Source organism: Diospyros lotus, chromosome 9 (assembly GCF_014633365.1).
Source record: "Diospyros lotus cultivar Yz01 chromosome 9, ASM1463336v1, whole genome shotgun sequence".
Lineage (NCBI taxonomy): Eukaryota > Viridiplantae > Streptophyta > Magnoliopsida > Ericales > Ebenaceae > Diospyros > Diospyros lotus.
Window position 1 is genome coordinate 31,833,444 of NC_068346.1, and position 11,787 is coordinate 31,845,230.

Genomic DNA, 11,787 nt, shown 5'->3' on the forward strand with positions numbered 1-11,787 from the left:
GACACATATATGATCCGAACGTAGAGGTACACATTGAAGAAGTTGACCTCCAACCTGATATGACATTTGAAGTGCGACCTATATGGGTGCTAGGACGCTAGGATCGTCAGTTAAGGCAAAGAACTCTCCCTATGATAAAGGTACAGTGGAGTCAGCACTCGGAATGAGAAGCAACTTGGGAGATGGAAGAAGAAATGCGAAGGCGATACCCCTACTTATTTGAAGGCCACGAGTAATATCGCAATTGAGCAAAAGTAAGGCTGGGAATTTTTATTCCCAGTCAGGCGCCAAACGACGCCGTTTCGAGCGCCAAGAGGCGTGCACGTCATGCGCGCGGCCTTCCTGGCCGCGCCAAGTGGCAGCCATGCACTGCCTGCTGCTTTGCCTTCTAAATTCTTGTCCGCCACAACCCAAAATCACTCCACATTTTGATGCAATTGTCCTAGGAACTTGGAAGAATATCAATAATTTTGTCCCAATAGTAAACTACCTAATTATGTCATGAAATGATGAAAATTCTCAATGAAAAGTAGTATAAATAGAGAGTCTGGAGAACAATTGAAGGCAAGGAATAAACCTCAAATTGAGGAGAAGCAGAGCAGTAAGGTATGCTCAATTTAAACCTATTATGTTATTAGTTAATTGATGATTTGATTAGTGAGATAGTGTATTTGCTTAAGCTAAAGTCTATTCTAATTAGTTAATTTAGTTAGTTAGTTAAATTAATTAGTAATTAGTTAATTTAAGTATTAGTTAGTTAAATTAATTAGTAAGGAATAATGTTCAAGTTAGTTAATTAGTTAATAACTTTGTGGATTCAATAGTTAATAAATTTAATTATGAGTTGACCTTGTTTTGAAAATATTTTTTTTAAGCAAATTAAGTGCGTCAACAATACAAGTTATCAGACGGCACGTATCTCGAGGTAAGAGTTTAATATACGCTGCGTGTAAATTTCTTTTATCATGACTTGCATAAGATATTGAGGAAGTGACTAGGCATGGGGCAATGGATTGTTGACCGTGAGGGTTCTAGGATAGGGTCATAGTTGGAACCATTAGGGGCCACCTAAAGCCTGAGATAGGTGTGGTGGACAGGCTTGCATGTATGTTGCACTTCATATTTATCTATGATGTCATGCTGAATAATTTATTGCATTGCATATTACCTTTACTGAGTCTTAGGACTCACTCTTCCCACTAACCACACAAATAGTTCGGGGTCCGGTAAAGGGAAGACGGTGTTTGTCGAAGACTAGCTGAATGATGGGAATGGCAACGCATGATGGGAATATGACCTAGTAACTTGTGTCTGTCATATAATTATTTTGTGGATGTGTTGAACGCTGCTTGTATTTTTCAGTTGGACTTATTACTTTTAATGAGTACATCGTGTGAGCAAATTATGCTATACCTTAATTGCAATTTATTTACTCATAAGGCACAGGTCAGATTCGAGACTCAAGTGTCCTTCCGCTGCAAATGAGTTTTAAACATCGAGTTCTCAATAGTCGAAGGCGGCGAAGTCTGGACCCACCCAGGGCACCCACGTCATTTTATCCCCTTGTTGTTAGGGCATAATCGGCCTCCGAAGCGGGATCTACTAACGTTACAGTGACACCCGATAGTGGGGACGGGGCGTCACACAATAAATGTGATTTTCAATAATTTTTATTATTTTTTGGAGAGCACAAAATTTATTATAGTCTAAGGCTCCATTAAGTCTTGGTCAGTTTTGAAGATATTTTAACATTATTATTGTGTAGTTTAAAAAATAATATTAGAATTTACACAGCAAATAGGAGAGAAAACACGGGGAGCAACCTTTCCACGGAGAGAGAGAGAGAGAGATTTTCTTCACTACAGCCGAGAAAATTTTTCCCAATGCTGAACGAAAAAAGTTCGATATTTGTAATGCATTAACGTCCTTTAGACATCAACAATCTTGGGGGTTTGTCGCCTCCTGGGAAGAACAGGCATCTAATAAACAAGCTTTTGCCTCTTCCTTCACTTTCCCCCGGTCTGCAGGTATGGGTTTTCTTCTTCTTCTTCTTCTTCTTCTTCTTCTTCACTTTCCTGTTTCTTTCTTGGCCTTTTTTGCTTCTGGAAATTTCTCTGTTTGGTGCATTTAATGCTGGTGATGCGAGGGAGATTTCTTCTAGCTACCTCCTCCATTCTAAGGTTTTCTGCCTATATATACAATTAAATTAATTTCTGTGTTTGTTATGGTGATTCTTATTCTTGGAGCGAGTTCATATTTCATCTTTTAGAAATCTTTTATTGCCGTGATTATCTTACATTGGAGTGGGCGAGTTACTTCGATATTTCATATTCCTTGTTTACTATCCATTTCTCATCACAAGGTTGCACATTCTTATATGCGGGCATGATGGGCTCAGCCGATGTTCTGTTTCTGGCTCTGGGCTCTGGCTATTTTGGGTTCTTGTCACATGCATCCGAATTGCTTGCTTATGCAGGAAGAATGCTGTGAATCCTCGTAATTTGCTGAAGAAGACCAGACATCCGGAAGACAGCCCCTGTTCCAGTAGGCCACAGAATGCTACGCCGCAGGTTCAATTCTTTTGCTTCTGCTCAAGGTAATGTGTTCCTTCTCCTTCTGCCCCCGGTTGTGATGGGGATAATAATTATTGGTCCGACTTGTGTAAGATCAAGGGCCGGTGGATCCAAAATTCTCGGTCTGACTCAGCCCAAGATCCATCATGGAGTTTGGTTCAACACTCTGACCTAAAGTCTCTCTCTCTCTCTCTCTCTCCATTTCTATGTAGAGCCTGCGGTCCAATTCCTGATCAATCTCTACCCCTAATCCTACCTGTAACCTTAACCCTAAACTCATGGCCAATCTAACATATTAAGTTTCTTTTTCCTTTTCTATGTCATTTCCATGTTGATTATTAAATTTGATGATGAAATTAATTCAGGATACGGGTTGCGCCAGAACTGCAAAATCAGTTTGGATGGAAATATATGTTATTTCTATATTATTTACTTATTAAGTTTATTAGAACACAATATGCGTTTGAATTCTTTGGAAAGTTGACAGACAAAAGAATCTTATGTGGATATGTACATTTATATATTTATTGATAAATGTGTATTGTATTTTCCCTCTAGAAGGCTAGTTACCTATGTATGTAGTGGTAGATAAAGAAATTTGATTTGGCCGGATTTATTTAACTATTGTTGTGCTTTTTGATATTTTGTTTCGCAAGGCATTATTCACCGTCTTTTTTTCAGTTCATCATGTTCTGGATGACGTTGGAAGTGAACACTGGGTTCCCACCTTTTTTTCTCTTGACAGAGAACTAAAGCTAGTTGAGCTCGTCTGTCAACCATGATTTACACAGCAATTGACACCTTTTACGTAACGGATGAGCAGCTACAAAATACACCTTCCAGGAAGGATGGCATAGATGAAGCAACCGAAACGACCCTCAGAATCTATGGCTGTGACCTCATCCAAGAAGGTGGCATTTTACTCAAGCTGTATCCTGCATATGTTGTTGTTTCTGCTTCTACTGTTTTATGATACTGAAAGTAATGCTCTGTAATACTTCTGTGGGTTGCCTGAGGCCAAACATAAACAGTCCAAGGCAACCAAGTAGTTACAGAACATACTTATAAATTCTTTCTAACACAATGTGGCCTTTTCCTAGTTGTGTCTTTTGTTTTCTTTAATCTGCTTTCCGCAGACCTCAAGCAGTAATGGCCACTGGCCAGGTTCTATTTCATAGGTTCTATTGCAAGAAGTCATTTGCTCGCTTTAATGTGAAGGTTTTGTTTGTTTTTTTTCAACTGTTTAAATTCAGTTGGAGGCTATATGATATGTATGTACTTCTACTTCCTGATGTGGAATATGATCTTGTTTATTTGCAGAGAGTTGCTGCCAGTTGTGTTTGGCTTGCATCAAAGCTTGAGGAATGTCCAAGAAAAGCAAGACATGTACTCATTGTTTTCCACAGAATGGAATGCAGGAGGGAGAGTTTGCCAATAGAGCATTTGGATCCTTTTTCCAAGGTTGGATTTGCTTCTCATTATACTATGACACTTGCTAATTCTGGATACAAGATATTCACATATAGACATTTGTTGATAAGTACATGAATGAACACAAAAAAAGGGCGCAATCTTGTGCCCTCTGACTAGGGACCAAGGTTATTATACATCTCATTTGTTAGGTACTTTGTGCATTAAACGTCAGGCAATGCAATTTAAGCTTTTACAACACTCCTCTGACTCTCCCACAACATGACCTCACTTGATTTCATTTGTAAAATGATCTTCTCTATTATCCATGCTTTCAAAAAATTGCGCTCCTCTGCTCCTGTTTCTGAATGAACCTCCACAACCACTAGGGGGCCCTATTATAAACAGCTCCATACCTATTGGGTATTCAGCTTTTTTCCTTTTGTTTTCTTTTCCTTGTTACATTCCTCCTTTCTTGAGGATTTGTTTATATTTAGTGGACCAAGCCATGGAACATGATCATCTACTTCTAATTAGTCGATATCTGAACTGAGTCTTCCCTTTTGACAGAAATATGCAACATTAAAGATGGACCTGAATAGAACAGAGAGGCACTTATTGAAGGAGATGGGTTTCATCTGCCACGTTGAACATCCTCATAAATTTATATCAAACTACCTTGCCGCCCTTGGGACACCCCTGGAACTGAGACAAGAAGCATGGAATCTAGCAAATGACAGGTAATTCTCATTTATTTTATATGTAATGGAACTATATTAGATGCTGGTTAGACATGTCAAATGGGGAGTCGGTCCAGAGGCTGATTCAGGCTGCCTCACCAAGCCTTTGCAGGCAAACTATTAATTTTTATTTCTAATTAAAAAATTACAGATGTACAATTTTGAATGTACAAAATTTAAAATAACACATATAGAGATATTCTGTGTACTAAATAATTCCTCAAATTATTTTTATTGACTCAAAAGTGTTGACAAATGAAAAGATTTAAAATACATACAAATTTATAATATACGAATCATAATGTACAAAATTAAAAGTAACACATTAAGGTAATGTCTATATTAAATTATATGTCAATATATTCCTATTGTTCCAAAATTATCAAAATTATGACAAATGAAGAGTTACAATTACAATTATAAATTTTTTAAAAATATATGTTTTTATTTACCAGGCCTGCGGGCCATCCCAGGCAACTTTATGACTTGGATCTAATCTAAAATTGTGATCCTCATTGGTAATTTTATTTTTTCGTTCATGTGGTTATTGCTCCTTTTTGGTAACTTTAGTTTGTTGAGGCAGTTCATTGAGAGTCCCTTTCATGCAGTTGCTTTATTGATGGTCCACCAGATTGTTCATGGCCATTACTCCTTTGTTGGTGACTTGATACTGGTTTGTTGAACTGAAAGATCCAATCTTATAAAATTTCAGTGTGGGTGGATGATCCATGACTTAAAGTTCATGTGGTTACTACACCTTTACTTGTACCTTAATGCTTGTTTGTTGAGGTACTTCATTGACCATCCTTTTCTTAAGCAGTTTGCGTACAACTTTATGCGTGCGATTCAAGAGCGAGGTTGTTGCCTGTGGGGTTGTGTATGCTGCTGCTCGTAGATTCCACGTGCCACTACCTGAGAATCCACCATGGTGGAAGGCATTTGATGCAGACAAGTCTGGTATCGATGAGATTTGTAGAGTTCTGGCACATTTGTACAGCCTTCCTAAGGCACAATACATACCTGTTTGTAAGGATGGGGGTTCATTTACAACATCCAACAGATCGTGGGAATCTCCTTCTCTGCCACTTCCAAAGGTAAATACCCCTCACTTCCAAATGAATAAGAATCAGGACAATAACAGCACGAAGCCTTAATCCCACTAGATGGGTAAATGGATAAGGTAAACTAAATTCTTTTTAGGAAGTTTTCTTACTAATCCAAAGTTTTTGCCTCATTCCTGTTTTTGTTAGGAAGATTCACTTACTGTCCCACCAGCAAATAATGATCCCGGTACTCCAAAGGCATCTTCAGATACAACTAATAAGGAATCTGGCAATTCCAAGAGTGAACTGATAAAAGCAGCACCTGAGAAGTTGAAAGAGTCTAACAAGAAGAGCGGTGATGATTCTCAAAGTATCCCCACTGAGGGAGAGGCTAGAGAAGAGCGTGCATCCAAAATGAAGTCTGAGCATAGGATGGAAGTGAGTGGGGAAAGACAGGAGAGGGAGCGGGAAAAGGTAAGGGACAGGGAAAGGGAGAGGCTAAAGGTTCGGGATCGTGACAGGGGAAGGGATTCTGAGCGGGAGCGGGAGCGAGAGCGAGATGACACTGAAAGGGACAGAGACAAAATCAAGGACAGAGGACACCGTGCCAAGGACAAAGGAAAAGATTCAGGTTAATTTATGAATACTTGTCGGTTTTATCTCTAGATCTCTACAGTCAAAATTATATTAGCATTTTCTGATCCATATCTTATTGATGCAGGAGGTCATTCAGAGAAATCAAAGCGTCATACATCTCGAGGTTAGTGATGTTCATAAATTTCTTCCAATCTTGATTTAGTTACTAGGAGGGCCAGCCTTGGTGGCAACGGCCCAATTGCTCTTTTATGACCAAAAAGTAATGGATTTGAGTCGGGGAAACAACCTATTTGCAAAATAAAGCAAGAAGGCTGTGTACATGACTCTCTCCCAACCCTCACAAAACAAGGGAGTCTCTTGATCTAGAGATGCCCTTTCTTGATTTAGTTACTAGGTACTGTAGGGTGCTGACTTCCAACATCTATTGAATTTTTTACAGAACGCGAGTACCATGCTTCGTCTTATTCTAGAGAGAAGGATCGACACAGATATCATTAACTGCTTGTTACCTAATTCCAAGGCGGGCGCTCTGTACTATTTCAAATTTTATCTGCTCAATGGGTTGAATTTGTATGTGACATAGTTTGACCAGGCTGTCTAAAGTTGGAAGATCGATTAGCAATTTTGCTGCTTTTGGGTTTGAAATATGGATTGATGAGGTAACCAGATACATATATGACATATACCTTAATGGTTTATGAATAACGTGCTCATGGCTTGTCTGTGGTACACCCTTTCCAACAAGAAACTCCCTGCTTCACTTGTGGTAGATTGTGGATGAGAGAAGAGACTGTTTGCGGAATTCCTTTTTTTTACTGTTTGCGGAATTCCTTTTTTTTCCCCTTCTGCAGGTCGGGAATTGCAAGTGTGTTGTTATATTGCAACAGAACCTGGGATGTTGAGACGCCACCGTAAGGAAGTGTGAATTTACTGTTTCAGCTGATGAGACGAACATGACATGAAAGAGTTGCCGTGGCTTCGGATTTCAACCATGTGGGAAGCAGCATGTCATTTACAAGATGTGTAGCATATTTTATTTTTGGAGATCTCAGTATTTTCATCTTTTTTTACAATGTGGGTGGAAAAAAGTTAGACGAACCAACTGAATCCTTGATGTATTTTATTTTTTCAGTTATTTTGCACAGGTTTATATTCTTCTGTGGTTTGAAACTACGAAGGGTGGGTTTGTAAGAGCCATGAAATGGTTCAGCAGTTATAAGAATTAGGGAACGACTTAGTGATTTTAGGGGTAACTTAAGAGGTAGTTAATTAGTTAACTTACACTTCCAATCGAGTAAAACCGGATGAAGCTTTGCTTAAAACCCATTAAAAGATTCTATATTTCTTCTAGCTAATTTTAAATAAAGATTTGGATAACCAAGTCGGTCCGTGCCTAAATATATATTTTGTATGCTAATTAATACCAAAAGAGGACCAAAAAAGTTGCCTCTAAATCATGATGCACAGCTCTAATTAATAAAACCTAAATAAAATGTAACAATGTGTTAAACCATGCAAGTTTTTGGAAAGGGCCGGGGGGAAGAAGATTACAAAAGTTAATCCAGATAAGACTTTTGAGATCAATACCATATATAGTCAATGAGAGATTGAACAACCGCTCTTATCTTTCCTTCAAATTAACCTGTCCCTCTCCCCCGGAGTATAAGATGCCGTGTAGACATCAGCTTCGCGTGCTCTATCGATCTGCTAAAATCCGGCATATATATGGCCAAACTTGCAGGTATGTCTGCTCGAGACTTGAGCGCAGCTTTGATGTCTTAATTAGGAGTTGCGTTGGTACCGGCAACTGCAACCTGCTTGCTGCTCGTTAACCTGTGGGTGGGTCAGTGAAGCTGAAAAAAAGCGTTCAGAGATGACAACATGCATCAAGAAGAGTAAATGGCTCCATCTAATAAGCTATTGTTCGTTGTTTGAAAGAAATATGTTTGTCCGGATATTTTTTGACTTCCTTCTCCTTCTGGTAATTAGTGTATGGCCGGCTATATATTGTCATCGTCCAGATAATCCTCTACTCCAAAAAAGCTTCTTGGTGCCAAACAGGGCTATATATGACATGATATATACAAAATGGGGAAGAGCAAACACAAACTCGTTAAAATTTTTATGATACTGCTAAAGTCTTCCATTTAATTACCAACTCGATCTAGAAGTACTGTAATATTGTGATTCTGTGAACATCATCTTCTTCTTTGCTTCTTTTTTTGTATCATTTATTCTAGCTTGCTTTGATTATATATACTGTGATCGAATGCCAAGATCACTACTGCACACTATATATGGTCTTGGTTTTAATTTATTATTATATTATAATTAAACAAGTAAAGGGTGGAGAATTCTAATTAAATTGTCATATATATTCCAATATATCCAAGAGTCGAGAATTCAGAAACAACTTAAATCAATAAACAAGTTTATGTGTGAAAATCAAATCAAAGAAGCATTTAATTAATACAACAAAATTAAGGAAAAAGAAAACAAATTAGAAGAATATATAATTCAAACACTCATTCCTGTTGGAACTTGATACAAGAAACAAAGTTAATGAATTATCTAAATTATGAATGCCAAACTTTATGGACCTAATCATTTTTCCCTTAATAAATAGCTTAATACATATATAGAGGCCCTCTCAACGATTAAAAAATATCTTTACATCCTTATCAGGACGGAATGTTAGTGTGTGTATGAATGCACGTATTTCCGTAAGTAACAAACTACGTCTATAACCAATTGATAGTATTTAAAAAGGTTAATTGATTTGTTGTACTCTCTCAACAATTAAAAAATATGGTGTTTGGTCCTTGATTTACAAAATAACAAAATTTTGTATTTTTTAATTATTAAAAGTTATTGTTTTAAGTCTTTACCTTGAGACAAAAAAAGAGAATATGAACAAGAGTGAGAGAGCGATGAAACTATGTTCAACAAATAGAAATGATGGAGAATAGTTCTGTTATATTTTGTAATTGAAAAAAAAAAGTATCGTATTTTGAGTTAGTGATTTAAAAATTTAGATGTTTGGAATTTAAGGTTTTTTCTTAAAAAAAAAATTATGAATAATTTAGTCTTTTTCTCATCAAGGTAAATTTTAATTTGAAGTGTCTTACTCACGTGATTTTTTTATGACATGACATTTTTTTTTTTGTACGTGTATGTCTTGCGTGACATAAATAATAGTACTATTTATTCTCAGTCAAGTAAAGACTTAAACCAATGATTTTTAATATTTAAGATACAAAATCTTGATATGTTTTTCACATTAAGGGCCAAACACCATATTTTTTAAATGTTGAGAGTGCAAAAAATGAATTAATTATTTTATTTAAAAAATCTCCAATTTTTTTCAATTTAATAACCTGCTCGGAATAGCTTGGTCTTACAAAATTCATCTTTCTTGTTCTTTATATGGATGATATTTTTATGCTATATTATTTAAACAAATTGATATAAAAAAATCTTGGAGAAGCATCTCATGTTTTTAGTATCGAGCACATTTAGTGATGCATCAGTTATAAAAGGAGATAACTTAAGCTTGGATAGTGTCTTAGAAATGAAATTGAGAAAAAAATACATGAAGACAGTACCATATACTTAATATACTAGGAAGTATGATGTATATATAGATTTACACTAAACCTAACATTGCTTTTTTAGTTTGTCCATTTGATAGATATTTATCTAATTTTGATTGATATCAGGCCGACTCAAGACATAAGCCATTAAAGTCTATGCCTAGGGCCCCCAAAAATTGGGTGCCCCAAAAAATTGTACTCTTCAAATATTAAATACTTTTTATCATTTTTTAGAGGACCCCAAAAGTTGTTACTACCTAACACCCAAGTGACCCTTAAAGGCCCGCCTTTGTTGAGATGGTTGAATTGTAGTTAATAAAGTTTTGAGATACTTGAAAAAGACCAAACTAATAACATATTCTATCATGCATGATGAGTTATATGTTTTGGAGCAAACCATCTAAGGTAAGAAAGCTTTTTGTTAAGATGTTTATTGTTGATTCCATTGTTAAACCCATATAGTTGTATCATGATATATTTTGATTATATCATTCGTTAAGAACAACACAAATGTAATAAGATCTAAATATATGATTAAATATTTGACAATGAGAGAGTTCACTAAGAAAGGTGATATTAAGGTTGAGCATATCAAGACTAAATGTATAATTATTGATCCACTAACTAAAGGAGTCCAATTTCACATTTTCAAAAATATGGTGGTTTAGTTGAGTCGTTTAATGTTTTTGGTTAATGGGAAGTGTTGTTTATTTACTTATTTTTTGTTTGGATACACCTGTGTTAGTGTAATAACATTATCTTAGTATAATTGTCCCTCAATGTTTAGTTGTTAAGTTTTGAATATTTTTATATTGTGAGATATTGTTGGATAATATATGATATGCCATTACATAATATCTTAAGTGAAGTCTTGAGGGCATTTGCAAAAAGCCTTGTTGGTATATTTTATGGCTCATAAATATTATCTCGAGCTATTGATGTATCATCTCGTATCAAGCGATAGAAAAAATCGGATCAACTTATCCTGATGGGTCTACGCGAACTTTCTAGAGTCACCCATCCTTAAGCTATTTTAGCTCAAGCACACTTAATTCGAGAGTTATTTATTCACATTCAATCCAAAATGTATTCAGATGGTATTGTTTCCTTCTTTATTATTCTCGATAAATACTAACTTCTCTAGAGTCCCTTCTTAAACCTGACCTTGGACTCTCGAGGTACTACAATCAAATTGTACTTAAGATATTCTAATTTAATATGTAAGTTATAAGCAATTTTTTTTAGCATGGTTATGTTGTTTAAGGAAAAGAAATATCCAAGACCAACGAGAAAAGATAACACATTTTGATGATGTACAAGTGTTATTAATCTTTATAACACTATCATGTCAAATTTATGTTGACAAGGTTGATTGATATTCGTGGCAACCATAGATGATACTATATAGTTTAATGGTGTAATTATCACCCTAATTTGATATCAAATATTTTATTGAACTAAAGTATAACTTGGATTCGAGTTTTGTTTAACATTTGAACCCATAAAAATATTAGATTGAAAATCATTTTATTAAACTCTTTTACAAAATAAATCACAATTACCTTTTATTTAAGAGGGAGAAAGCCTTTTTAATTGTGTCGAAATATATTAATTGTAAATTTTATTTTATATTAAGATATATTGATCTTAATATGAGACATTCAAAAACCCACAAGTAATAAATACTCTTTTAGAAGTGTCCTTATTAGAGAGCACTTAAAAGATTGAAAAAAGAAGAGGAATTCCTAATGCAGCATTGTTTACATATCCAAAAACCAGTGCTCGGAAGCTTTAACTTATAGTATGAAATGATATTCTAAACAATCACGTT

At 35.7% G+C, this 11,787-nt stretch overlaps 1 protein-coding gene across 4 annotated transcripts; it reads left to right on the forward strand.

Moving 5' to 3' along the window:
• The first annotated feature begins 1,818 nt into the window (after positions 1 to 1,818).
• Positions 1,819 to 7,517, forward strand: LOC127809212 (cyclin-L1-1-like). Of its 4 annotated transcripts, none has more exons than XR_008025103.1 (11): positions 1,819 to 2,027; positions 2,477 to 2,596; positions 3,319 to 3,503; positions 3,710 to 3,791; positions 3,894 to 4,034; positions 4,554 to 4,723; positions 5,544 to 5,817; positions 5,974 to 6,397; positions 6,488 to 6,526; positions 6,803 to 7,022; positions 7,134 to 7,517. XR_008025103.1 is itself a non-coding variant. In XM_052347972.1 (10 exons), exons 3-10 carry the CDS (start codon positions 3,352 to 3,354, stop codon positions 6,859 to 6,861), a joined length of 1,341 nt encoding a protein of 446 aa, XP_052203932.1. In that variant the 5' UTR covers positions 1,819 to 2,027; positions 2,477 to 2,596; positions 3,319 to 3,351; the 3' UTR covers positions 6,862 to 7,517. The 4 variants fall into 4 exon arrangements, 2 of the variants coding, with proteins under 2 accessions (XP_052203932.1, XP_052203933.1); XR_008025102.1 differs by having other exon boundaries at positions 7,215 to 7,517; XM_052347972.1 differs by having other exon boundaries at positions 6,803 to 7,517.
• The last annotated feature ends 4,270 nt before the right edge of the window (positions 7,518 to 11,787 follow it).